Raw genomic sequence first — 12706 nt, forward strand, 5'->3', positions numbered from 1 at the left:
CTTTGACGGTCTCTTCCACTTTATGTGTCGGTTAGTTTTACAGCCTGAATTGCAGCGGCCTGTTTTAAGCGAAGGAGGGCGGTAAAATTCTGAACGCCAGTCCGTATCTTACGACGCTATTGAGCTTGTTGATTTAAACGTTTCTACGTGGCCTCTCGTCTTACTCATCCCAAGGAAAAAATAAATGTCGGGAGAAACTTTGTATGCTTTCTGAACCAAAAAAAGAAGGGAAACAATAAGAAAGCAGCCATTGTGTACTAGAAGATCCCACATAGACAGGAAGTGGAACGTTTCTACGTATATATATTCAATTTGACCTTTCTTTCCTTTGTTTATTTAGATTTAGATTTAATTTTGATTAACAACCGAAATAAAGCCACTGATGTTTCACTACTTGCATTGTGAGAGAATTTGGACATCAAAGATATGAACGTCCATCACGGGAAACTGACCGTCGTTCTGTTTATCTGCTTCAAATAATGGGCCAGAATTTGGCTCGTTGCAAAGGGGCAGTATTGATTACATCCGTCAGCTACTTACTCATGTGTCGAAGACTCTGTGCAAGTAATCGAAGCAATAAAACCGGTTTCCCTGGTTGCCAAGCACAGCCAAACCGTCTTGTGTTCGCAGCGGGCGTGCTGCTTCTGTTTTCTTTTCTCTTTCTTTTTCTTTTCAGGGTAAACCATATCTTATCTGCCAGATGTGAAGCCACGAAGAAATTTGCTGTCAATTACATCGCATTTCTAAAGCTTTAAACTTGACGCACTATAATCATTGCTTTGTTTCACGTTATCCTTGTATTGAAACTACGGCAGTAAACACACTCATGACGAGTGCCGAGCGATTCAAACGCGATAATTGGATGACATGGTGGCCACCGCCGGGTGATAGTTGGGAGATAATATGCAGCCAGAATGCGTAACGGAGCCTCTCACTTTAATGCACTAGATCGGTGTCCCCAGCGCCGGCAGCCAGGCCCTCCGAATAACGCATTTGAATCGCTGAACACTGTGCTTTATAACGTACGCTGGTACTTAAGACAATTTGATTAGATGTAGATTTTTTTAAAAAAGAAGGGCTGTTAAGAGTGGAAATAATTATTTTCGCAGGCTGCATCAGGTCCTCTCTGTAGGTGGTCACCTGAACTAATCCTAGGCAGTAGTGTCGCTATCAGCAGTCGCTGTGGCCATGTGGCGTGCCAGTTTCGCCCACGATGCGGTGCGATGGCTCATAGCTAACGCAATATTACGCGCAGTAAGCCTTGCACTGTTTTGGAAGATATCGGTTAAGTAGACATTTGGAGATGCGCTTGAGCAATATCCTTTCGAGAAGCAGAAGAGAAATTTAGTCTGTGATGCTTCTAGTGCGAGTCATTTTAGTTTGTGTAGGTGGCCCCCCGGGTGGTGGGGAAGCTGGCAGGCATGACCTTTTGCATGCGTTAACGTTAGTAGTGTTAAATTGGAAGAAAAGAAAAGTGTATGTGTGTGAAGTAGGGGAAGCCGCTCATATGGTAAAGGTAGAGGGGAAAGCGTAAAAGAACATCTATCTATCTATCTATCTATCTATCTATCTATCTATCTATCTATCTATCTATCTATCTATCTATCTATCTATCTATCTATCTATCTATCTATCTATCTATCTATCTATCTATCTATCTATCTATCTATCTATCTATCTATGTGATGCGTGCGTGCGTGCGTGCGTGTGTGTGTGTGTGTGTGTGTGTGTGTGTGTGTGTGTGTGTGTGTGTGTGTGTGTGTGTGTGTGTGTGTGTGTGTGTGTGTGTGTGTGTGTGTGTGTGTGTGTGTGTGTGTGTGTGTGTGTGTGTGTGTGTGTGCGTGCGTGCGTGCGTGCGTGCGTGCGTGCGTGCGTGCGTGCGTGCGCGCGCGCGCGCGCGCGCGCAAGTTGGTTTACATCCCTGAAGCCGCAGGATATGTGTCGAATGAGCCTTGAACAACGCTTGGCAATGTGGTGAACGTGGTTTAAATCATGGATCCGGGAGCTCAAGGAGCTGCGACGTAATGCAAACGCATTTCTCTGCACACTCAGCATGGAGAAAAGACGGCGGTTCCCGCCTCAGTTCGTGACCGCCTGATCTTCCCGCCGCTTCCCAAGAACGTGCACCCGACGCACCACGCCGGTAGACGCAACAAACGAGCAAGCGACCTTCAGAAGAAGTTTGGTAACAGCAACGAGGCGGTGTACGTAGACGCGGCGCGATATGGAGGAGGGAGAAGCGCACACGCGATCGTGGTTGTAGACCGCACGGGTAAGTGCCTCGCGAGCGCCACGGTGACCACGGGATACACGGAGGCGGCCGAAGAAGCCGCGATAGCCCTAGCACTCGCCGCGGTGCCGAACGCTGCAATCGTGATCAGCGACTCGCAGGCGGCAATCCGCGGCTTCGCGCGCGGTCATGTCTCGCGGGAAGCGGCCCGCATACTCCAAATTTCTGACGACGGCGACTCGTCATCGCCCTCGCAACCCCAAAATTCTACGGTCTTCCTCCTCTGGACCCCGGCACACACCGATGTTCCGCTCGCGGGCAACGAGGAGGCCCACGCCACGGCTCGAGGTCTCGCACGCCGAGCCGCCACTGATTATGTGGCCGCCGTCTCCGCCCCCGAGAGCGGGGCATCGGATCTGCCGGATCGGGACACTACAACAGAAATACAGCAACAAGAAACACACTGGGCGTGGGGTGGTCGCCTAACCACGTTCAGAGACCTCACCCAACACCACACACTCGAAAGACGCACATTCCCGCCACCGCACGATAAATTGACCAGGAACGAAGCCGTAACTTTACGCTTGCTCCAGACACACACCTACCGTAGCCCCGCTATCTTACAGCAATGCTATCCGCGTTTATATCCAACAGACGCGTGTAAAACTTGCGGACAAAGAGCAACGCTGCGACACATGCTCTGGGAATGTGCCGGCAACAACGGTAATCAAATCAGCTGCGTTCACGACGCGTCCATAATCGCGGCGTTGCCAGAGTACGGGAAGGCTCGAGCTCGCTTCTTCCCGACGCCGCCCCGGATGCGGGAGCCGCCGGGGACCCTCTCCGTAGTTGTCGCCGTCGCTGGGAGGCGGCTATCAGAAGTTCAGAGCTGGCAGACCAGCCCTGGGCCGTCCGGCAAGCCGAAGATGCCGCCCGAGTCCAAGGACTTCGAGCCGCCACCTGAGGCCACCACAGCAAGAACTGTTGTTGTTGTTGTTGTTGTTGTTGTTGTTGTTGTTGTTCTGAGTGGCCGTGGCACATACCCACAGTGGGGGATTGGCCAAGAATCGGGCGGTTTAATTAGGTGCCTAAATAATAATGATAACAAGGGAGGTAACAATTTGGGCGTGTGAGTTTAAAAGTAAACGTTTTGTGTTTGGAGAAAAAGGAAATAATCAGATGAAAACCGGGTATAAGATAATAATAATATTAACAATAATAGTTAATAAAAGATAAGAAATAAAAGAAAGCTATGGTTGGGAGGGAGAACGATCAATCTAACATGGAAATCGCTTGGTTTCAATTAGGTAATTTTGGATCGCCAAGCAAACATTTCTGTTGCTGAACCCAACAATGGAGGCTCCAAAAGATAGGATCACAGGCACTGATAAAGTTAGACCAATAGAGCGAAGCGGGATTTCGAGTAGTCGTTTTCTTAAAATAGAAAAACGTCTGCAAGACAACAAGAAATGGTCGATTGTCTCCGCTTCGCCACAGAATGAGCATAATGGTGAGGGGACCAGACCAGACCTGTGGAGGTAGAAGTTCAATGCAGGTATACGGCAGCGCAGCTTTGTGATGGACACTTCAATTTTCCGTGTTCGGCAAAAATCTCTGTTCCAAGGGTGCAGGAGATGTCCGTAATCCACAGAGTTAGTAATTGCGGAGCCTGATACTGACTGTATAATGATACTCCCGCGAAATCTAGCTGCAGTAACATAAGCAGTCAAAGGGCAGCAAGGAAGAATCGGGCCACTTATTGATGCCTTGGCTAGAGAGTCTGCAATTTCATTAATGATTAGTACTTTATGGCCAGGCACCCAAATCAAACGCACGCTTCTCAAGTAACCAGGTACCAATGATTGAAAATGTCCTCATTACGCGAGAATCACTAGAAGCAGTAAGGGATGAGCACAATGATAAAGAATCAGTGACTATCACGGCTGACGCAATTGATGGTCCTAATTTGCGTAATGCCAGCACCACGGCCATGAATTCGGCTAAAAAATTGGTATGAAATCTGGCAGCCGAAGAGAAAATGTCCAATCGAGAATCGGGGAAAATATTCCTACACCTGACTTTTCTTCACATTGTGAAGCATCTGTAGCAATTACAACGTTTGTTTGAAGGTTTTTCAGGTGATCTTGTAATATACCGTCTAGAATACGGTGTGGAAGTAATTTTGCATTATTAGGAAAGATGTCATCAAATTGAATATCCGTGGCAACAGCTCTGTCGGTAATGGGAAGAACATCGCATATGCGCACGCCCAAACAGTCAAGTAATTTTTGCACGAATATAATTTGCGGATTATGTAGTCGCGGCCAGATGACACCGAAAAACAACGCAGGTTGTGAAATAAAGATTATCTGGGGATGACGCAGTGGTGATTCGTAAATCCTTAAGAACGTCTGCACCGTCAAAAGCCGGAACCTGCACGAAAGTGGCGGGACACGGGGTTCTAGATAAAGTATAGAATTTGCAACAAATTTAGGAAGACCTAAACACAGACGTAACGCTTCTCTTTCTAAGAGGATTAGAGGACGGGACATGTAGGCTGGAGCTCCAGAGAAGAGCACGCAACCAAATTCTAATACAGGGCGAACGTACATACGATATATCATTAGGAGTGTATCTCTTCTCAATCCTATTCGACGACTGCTCACCCTACGCAATATGCCAATTGCACGGGTACCTTTCCCAGTCAAATGATCTATATGTGAGCGCCAGTTGAGAGAGGCGTTATAAATAATTCCGAGGTATTTAACAGATTCCACCTGTGGTATGTCTTGAAGGTGGTAAGACAATGAAATGTGCACTATGTCACGTATCGGAAATACGAGAACAGCACATTTGCTGGCATTGAGTGTGAAGTGACTAGCATCTAACCACCTCTCCAGATCATAAAGGTAAGTTTGCAGTCGTTGGTATAGCGTGTGGATGTCGTTTGCAGATGCAAAAAACGCAATATCGTCTGCATAAACATAAGTGGTTATTTCTTGATGACAAGGTATAGTGTGCTCATGAGAATATTAAAAAAATTACCGACGATTACGTTACTTCCTAATGCAAAATTTGAGCGCAGCAAATAAGCTGTTTCACCTTTTCGATAGATTGAGGCAAAGAAATCGAGCAACACATGTATGCGCTATCACAGAATTTTTTTTTTATATTTCCCGTACTCCTGGATCATCTCGACGGCGGCGACGGTAAGCTTCTGCTTCGGCAGCACGCACCTCTGGATTCTGACGGCGACGGCGCTGGGCCTCTGCTCTGGCAGCTCGTTTAGCAGCAGCAGCAGCAGCAGCAGACGGAGGACTTCCATCGGTCGTCTCGCTCATGGCTCAGAAAGAACTGGCAGATAATTTCGCAGTGGCGAACGGCAGCGGCAATTTCGGCTCGGGCGGTGCACATATACAGATCCGCCGCCACCGATCTGGCTCTCTGATTGCCACCGCACAGGGCGAACGGCAGCGGCAATTTCGGCTCGGGCGGTGCACATATACAGATCCGCCGCCACCGATCTGGCTCTCTGATTGCCACCGCACAGGGGTTGCATTGGAGGAGGAGCGAAGAAAGGAATTAAGTTCGAGCCGGCGCTTTGACAACCGGAGACTCGCAGGAAGAGGGGGGAGGGGGGCGGCGTGTACACCCAGCGGCAAACGATGGGGGCAGAAGCGCGCGCAGCAAGCGGACAACACGATAAAGGGAGGAGGGAAGAGATAGCAGCGACTGACTGATGCCGCTGACGCCGATAGTGAGTCAACCCCAGCTGCGGAGTTGGTTTCAGGGACAACGCCGCCGATGCCGATACAAACAATATGATACCCTCGCTTCCGCAGCGCTAAGAACCAGGTCTAGCCGTGGGAAGGTGGTCACGTATTCGTCGACGTGCCGGGACCTACGTGAAATAACCGGCGCGTCGGCAACTGAAGAGCACCCTATCCGCCACACAAGAACAGGGGGGGGGGGGGACCCTTTCCTCCTCTTTCTGCATGGCGGCGACGGTGTTCTATGCAGTCACGTTATCTTGACTCTCTAGCGGCGTCAGTGGCATCCAGCGGTATCAGTCGGTCGCTGCTAGCGCTGGGGGGATGAAAGGGGGGCGGAGCTGGTTACGAGGCCGACGACAACGCCGACGACGACGCGAAACCCAGGAACGGACGCCAAAGAGCTGCGCTCTAAAAGTACCGGAGAAAGAACTGAGCCTTCCGGTACGCCTCTCGTTTGTTTGTGTCTAGAAGAAGAAACGCCCCTTTCGTAGCAATAGAATTCTCTTTCACCTAAGAATGACCGAATCCACGCTACTATATACCCAGGAACACCACAGGAAGTTAACCGATTGATCAATATAGTGTGCTCCACAGTGTCGTATGCTTTAGCGATATCGAGCGTCACTAAGGCAGCGTATTGCTTATGACGTCGAGCGAGTTGTATTCGGCTTTCTAAGTCGACGTGGGCATGCCAGATGGAGCAGCCAGCCCTGAAACCAATCTGACAGGGACTAAGAATGGAATTATCATTAATAAATTTCATGATGCGACGGTGAAGAAGCCTCTCAATGAATTTTACTACGTTTGATGTAAGCGCAATGGGCCTAATGTTCTCCAATACATACCTTCCTTCTTGTTTCTTAAGCATCAATATTACTTTGGCATTACTGCCGAACTATTCTTCAAAAAAGTTTCTTCTTCTTCTCTGGCATTTCCCGCTAAATTCCCACTGAATGGCTTTCTTCTTTTCCTTCCTCCTCTTTTGTGTCCTGTATTTCGCTTCTTGTAGTTGACATCACTTACATTCTTTCACCTCGTCGGTGACTTATGGATATTCTACACAACAAGGCGTCAGCCAATATTTTTAACGATTGCCCGAGAGACCAGGCACAGCATTGTCAAAACGTAGTTACCTGCTGCGACCTCGATGCAGTAAGCGTGTCTTTTGCTTTTTATGTTTGCGTAGATTATTTGACGCGCAATTGGTAAGTCTGGAGTTTGAATCCTTGCTGCGTACAGTGCCTCGTTCTTTTTTTAATTTTGTTTTTTTTTCACTATAATTTCGGCATTGGCTGCTTTCTGGTTTCTCGTGACGATCACAGGTGGGCATAAACACCAGTAGTTGAGGGAGCGCATAACATATATCGCTGTAAAATTTACCACACACAAAGCTGCTCAGACAAGGACAATCGCATTCGATGTTGACGGTGGTAGTTCCTTGTATCATGTCATCCTGCGAAACGCTGGTCGTGCCACTTGCGTCACAACAGATTAGGCAGTGTTTCTGAACACTGTTACTACCGCACCCTGGAGAAAGATTCGCGCACTGGGAGAAACTGTGCTTCTTGAAGGCGTTCGAGAATGTCGTGAAAACGGGTGTCCTGAAAAGAAGCATTTGGTACGACGGGTCACAAGCTAACGTGTTCAAGAGTACGAAGAGTTGTTGAGCACAGTAAGCAACAACTATTGTGAAATATGAACGTCCGCCTGGTACTGCTTTGAAAGCAGTGGACCAGTTTCCTAAGGTAGTCTATATAACCCCTCGAAGGTTCTCGAATACTTGTAATCGTAATTTTGGTCTTCTGTCTTTATTGGGATAAGAATTACACGATCATTCATTGGTTCTGACGTATGAGGTGATGGCCAAGACTGTTCGGTTCCGGCAGAAAGGATAGCCGACGACGGAGCAGCTCTCACCAATAAGAGGACGACACAACATAAATGAAAGTCTCGTGTAGGGCAACCATGTTTTGGGACGACAACGACAACAAGAAAAAAAAGTGCGGATCCCATGCACTATGGGGATCGATGTCATGCCAATCATTTTGCGGGTACCTGGCTATCCAGAATTGTTTAGGGTTCCGCGAACCCTTACTTGGCGAACCAACGTGTTTGTGTAAATTGAGTAGTTGTTTGTCTGGGAGGTCGGGAGCGCATGTGTATATGACGAAAGTAGCACGACGACAACCACCTCGAAGGCATTGTTTATACGCCGGCATGATCTTCTTGCTGATTGGACGGGCGCTTACTACATGGCGATTGTTCGATTAACTACGCATTAAACAATCGTACGTACCTGTATATATGTCATGCGGTGTATGGTAAAACGACGATGGCAATTGTACTCGAGCGAAGAAATGTTGAAACTTGATTAACTGGGGTGATGAGAAAGTTGGTACAGTCAACCACAAAAGTTTACAGGCCACGGGATCGCAGCAAACATTCAATTTCCGAGCAGCTTGTAACAGTAGTCAGTAAAACCAAACATCGCCATGTTGTTCAAATATACTGGTAGAGGCGGTAAATGCGAATGCTAGGCTGCGCTATGAGGCTGCGCAGATGTTCAGCTTTTTCTCAGATTTCGTCATCTGTAAGATTTTCTGGTTGACTGTACAATGTTGCACAGTTTCTACGCAGCGTAAACTACTACGACGTAAGTACGGGGGCAAGTGGGCCAGCCCAGGAGGCAGTGCGATATAGCACGGCGTTTTAAAGCTCGAGCTGTCCCACGAGGAAAGAAAACCGGAAGTGGGACGTGGCGCACGCTCCCAGTGTTTCAAAGAGCTGGCGCTGCCTTTGGAACGAAAGCGGTGTACCTGCGACCGTGGCTTAGTCGAATGGTACGGCATCACGTGGAATTCGATATGTTTTTCCTGTTAGGCCTGCTTAGCTAATGGAAAACTTTTATCCAAGACCGAAATTCAGAAAGAATAATTTTGCCATGAACACATTCCTCATAGGTTATAATGCACTTGAAGGATATTTACGATCAAGATGAATGTCAGCCGGATTGGTATACACTGTTGATTAGGTGTTTACCTTGTTCAAGTTTTTGTTGGGATAGAAGGTGTTGATTTGTATGACGTTTACTTTGTATTTACTGTTCTTGGCCTTTCATTACTTATGACCACCTGGTACGCATAATACTGTGAATAGTTCGTGTACATACGGAATTTCATTCATTGTAATAAATACCATGTAAAACAAAAGACCGTGGCCTAGTGGTTAGAACACCGGAATGCTGTCACACAGGCTTTGAAACGTGCCAATCCTAATCTTCACACAGACACGTGTTACGCCGAGGTACATAGGTGCGATTGCCAATATGCGCAACACCCAAACACGATGGCGTCAATGACTAGCTCACGCTAAGTTCAGTCCCAGTTTGTGGAATTAAGACTTAATTTTCCCATCATTGTATTAAATTGCTCACATACATGAAGAGGACATTTGCGAGTGGTTCATGAGCCATCGTGGTGCTTATAGCGTGCAGAAAAAAGGAGAGAGAGAGAGAGAGAGAGAGAGAGAGAGAGAGAGAGAGAACAGAATGACGGTATCATCTGCGACTGTCAAGATAAAATTCCTATCGGTCATACGTGATGCAACGTACAGAGGCGACTTCCTACATCGATTTAACTGCGTGCTAGAAGGTTATATTGCTTCGCATGAACATGTCTTAGAAAGCAAATAAATTGATATGCAGGGTCACTATATATGCAGGTACCTGTAGACCCACATGCTCACCTTCGCGGGTCATGTTGAAGGGGTCGTCATTCAGGACCACGCCCGTAGAGGAGTTGACCTTGAACCTCGAGTCGCCCTTGTTGTGCTCGTACATGACGTATTCGTAGGCTGTCTGCTGCTCCCGTGAATAGGGCGTAAAGATTGCGCCTGCGTACAGAGAGCAGAAAAAGAAAGGAAGAAGGAAGGACATCTTTGCCAGACCTTGCAGCGCCCAAAGAGAAAGCGTCGCCGAATGTCATTATATTTAAAGAACGGATGTGTCTGGAAAGGCTTCATGACTCGTCGCTCTCATATTTCTAAGCGCCAAATTTCTTTGCTCCGCGTGAGTTACCGAACCTGGCATCGAACATCGTTACCAGAGGGAGATGGTTTGCACTGACTTGACGGCATTTCTTGCTGCACACTTGCTCAGAGAGCAAGCATGTGGCCTGGATCTGGCGAGCTTCGCCATGTTACACTTACTGATGCCTTATCCTTTAAGAAGTCTTTCTTGGGGTTGCATCGTGCGATCAAATGTGCGCTTGCTTGGATCGCAAATGCGGTGATATGGTGGTCCTATATATTACCTGGCATAGCAACTCACTATTTAGAAGGTCTATTTTAAGCATACCTTGCCTTTCGTCAACAGTCGTTTAACATCTGCAAAACAGTTCTGCTGCTCCTTCAAATGCCGTTGCACCTTTGTAAACATGTTTAATACACTAATTCCGCCGCAGTGAGGCTCGAACAATGTACCGTCCTTTTGTTGGGTAACATGTCTAGCAGATCTACTTAAAATGCATCAATGCAGTCATCAGTCATGACAAGACAAGAAATAAATAAGGAAACACGCACAAAAATGGGAAGCAACAGCCATGCATTCATATTGTATCAAATGCCAACTACTTGGGGGAAGGTGTCAAGACAAGTTGAACGAAAGCAGCGGATAGGGAACAAGGACATTGTTCTGACGGAGCTTCAGTGGCGCAAAATAAAAAAAATAAAAATAACAGAACAGAAGCGAGGGTCAGTGGCATTCAAGGGACGGCACATTCCCATTGCCGCAACCTCAGCCCACCGCTATCACTACGATGGTCCGCCGATGGTTTTCAAAATGGCGCCGCTACCGTAAACTGAGTGGTTGGATGCAGTTCGCAAGGCAGGAGCGCCTGTCTACTAAAAACTAAGGATACCAAAAAGATGAATATGAAGCTACGGGAACCGGGCACATACGACGTACGGGGAGCCTACCTATGTACAAGTTACTGTTGGATCTGCCTCCGGAGTACCTTCCGGATCCTCTGTGCTTGAGAGAGTCTGCCGAGCCTGAAAAGATTCACGGACAGTCACCGTTTCGCCCTCTAACAGGATCCTGGCTAGGGTGACAGCTGGTCTCCACTCTGACATAATGCGAAACTAAAACCCCGTAGAAGTACGTCACACATTATTCTCAGCAAAATCACTGTTCTCATCACTTTTTGCAATGACACGTCACAGATACCACACATTTTCGGTTCACCAGTTGCCCCGTGGTCAACTGGAAAAAAAGGCGAATAAGCTCGGGGAATAAAAGGCACCTTTCCTGACTTAAGCCCCGAGTTCGGCGAAGAACGCCTGACCTCGGTTGAGGACCGTGAACCTGTGCGGACGAGTGTGTGTATAACCCCTCGTGCAGAGAGGAGACTCGTTTACGATGACTGGTCGAAGGTTTCCTTCACCTTGGAATCGCGAGAGGACCGAGTGTATATAAACCGCTGTTGTGCGGCTGCTCGAGTGTACTTTCTCTCGCAGTCATGCTAGACTGATGAACTGCAACGTCCTTATTTAGATACTGTAACTAAACCCATATTCATCGTTCTCGATGAGAAGCAGTCCTTCCCTTCATCAAAGTCCTCAGCGTGGATAAGTTGGTCGACGGCATGGGCCAGCTACCATCTAATTCATGCCCGACTCCAAGCTTCACAACTGGTTACGAACGGTGGGATTGAGCCCCCAATCCTAACAAGGCCACCTCAATACGCAAAATTACACGTAAAACATGCCTAATGCTTCGGTTGTGTTTCTAATGTATATTGTACGTCTCTTGTGTGGTCGTGTGCAGACGCCTTCTTTTCTGTCCCTTTCTTCTTTTTTTCTTTCTTCCTTTTTTCTCTCCGCCACTGCAGGCAGTCTATAATGAGAAACAAATTGGTTAACATCCCTGAAGACCAATCCGTGTTTAGAATGCGTTTGGTAATCAGCTGTTGAGCCTGTATTACTAGAATGATTAGTAGCTTGAGAAGGTGGACGGGTTTATCAGGTTAAGGAGCGCCATCAGCAGTGTAAATGCGATTGGGTCATCTGATCTCGCCATTCAATGCAGCGTCAAGGTTTATTTCGTATGTTTTAATTTGCATGCGACACGCATTTGTTTTCGAAGCTGACGGTGCGTTTCTTTCTTCCTTTCTTTCTTTCTTTCTTTCTTTCTTTTTATTTGTTCGGAAGAAAGAGAAACATTTTTCGCAGTTTTTGTAACTGTAATGAGTTCACTCTTTGTTATCCCTTCTATTTTTTATTACTTATCTGCAAGCTTCGCCCCCCGAAGTTCCGTGTTCATGTGCTTTCTCCGCATATGATAACACGCGCGTAAATGTATTTACACATACGGGAAGAATGAATATCCTTCTTTAATGTAGAAAACACTCGTTCCCTCTCTCCGGAGGCGATGCGATAGTGTGGAAAGCAGATGTAAGGGACATCTTTATTAAGCATGTCTCAGGCTACATCTCCCGCAATTAAGTAAATTCAAGTACATGCAAATTTTATATAAGAGCTATGTTAGATACAAAGGCTTCCTACCTTGCTTGCTTAAAGATGTGTTCTATTAGTAAAAGAGAGGTTGTATATGTAAGTGAGTGAATGTCACTAAGCTCGACGTCTGCTTGTGCATATGCCATCTTTAAACCTCTCGTAATCTCGGATCTACGACTGCTTTGCAACA

The 12706-nt window shown here is 47.1% G+C and overlaps 1 protein-coding gene across 4 annotated transcripts in view; it reads right to left on the minus strand.

Moving 5' to 3' along the window:
* LOC142579191 (glutamate receptor 1-like) overlaps window positions 1–12706 on the minus strand; it is a 212172-nt gene that overhangs the window by 137726 nt on the left and 61740 nt on the right. For 3 of the 4 annotated variants that reach the window (XM_075689163.1, XM_075689164.1, XM_075689160.1), the window contains exons 2-3: window positions 10978–11052; window positions 9748–9894 (exon numbers count right to left, since the gene is read on the minus strand). In XM_075689163.1, coding sequence (XP_075545278.1) covers window positions 9748–9894; window positions 10978–11052 — 222 coding nt within the window. The remainder of the gene's footprint in view (window positions 1–9747; window positions 9895–10977; window positions 11053–12706) is intronic. The other variant, XM_075689162.1, reaches the window with a different exon arrangement.

The sequence above is a fragment of the Dermacentor variabilis genome, chromosome 4 (assembly GCF_050947875.1).
Source record: "Dermacentor variabilis isolate Ectoservices chromosome 4, ASM5094787v1, whole genome shotgun sequence".
In the NCBI taxonomy this organism is placed as follows: Eukaryota; Metazoa; Arthropoda; class Arachnida; order Ixodida; family Ixodidae; genus Dermacentor; species Dermacentor variabilis.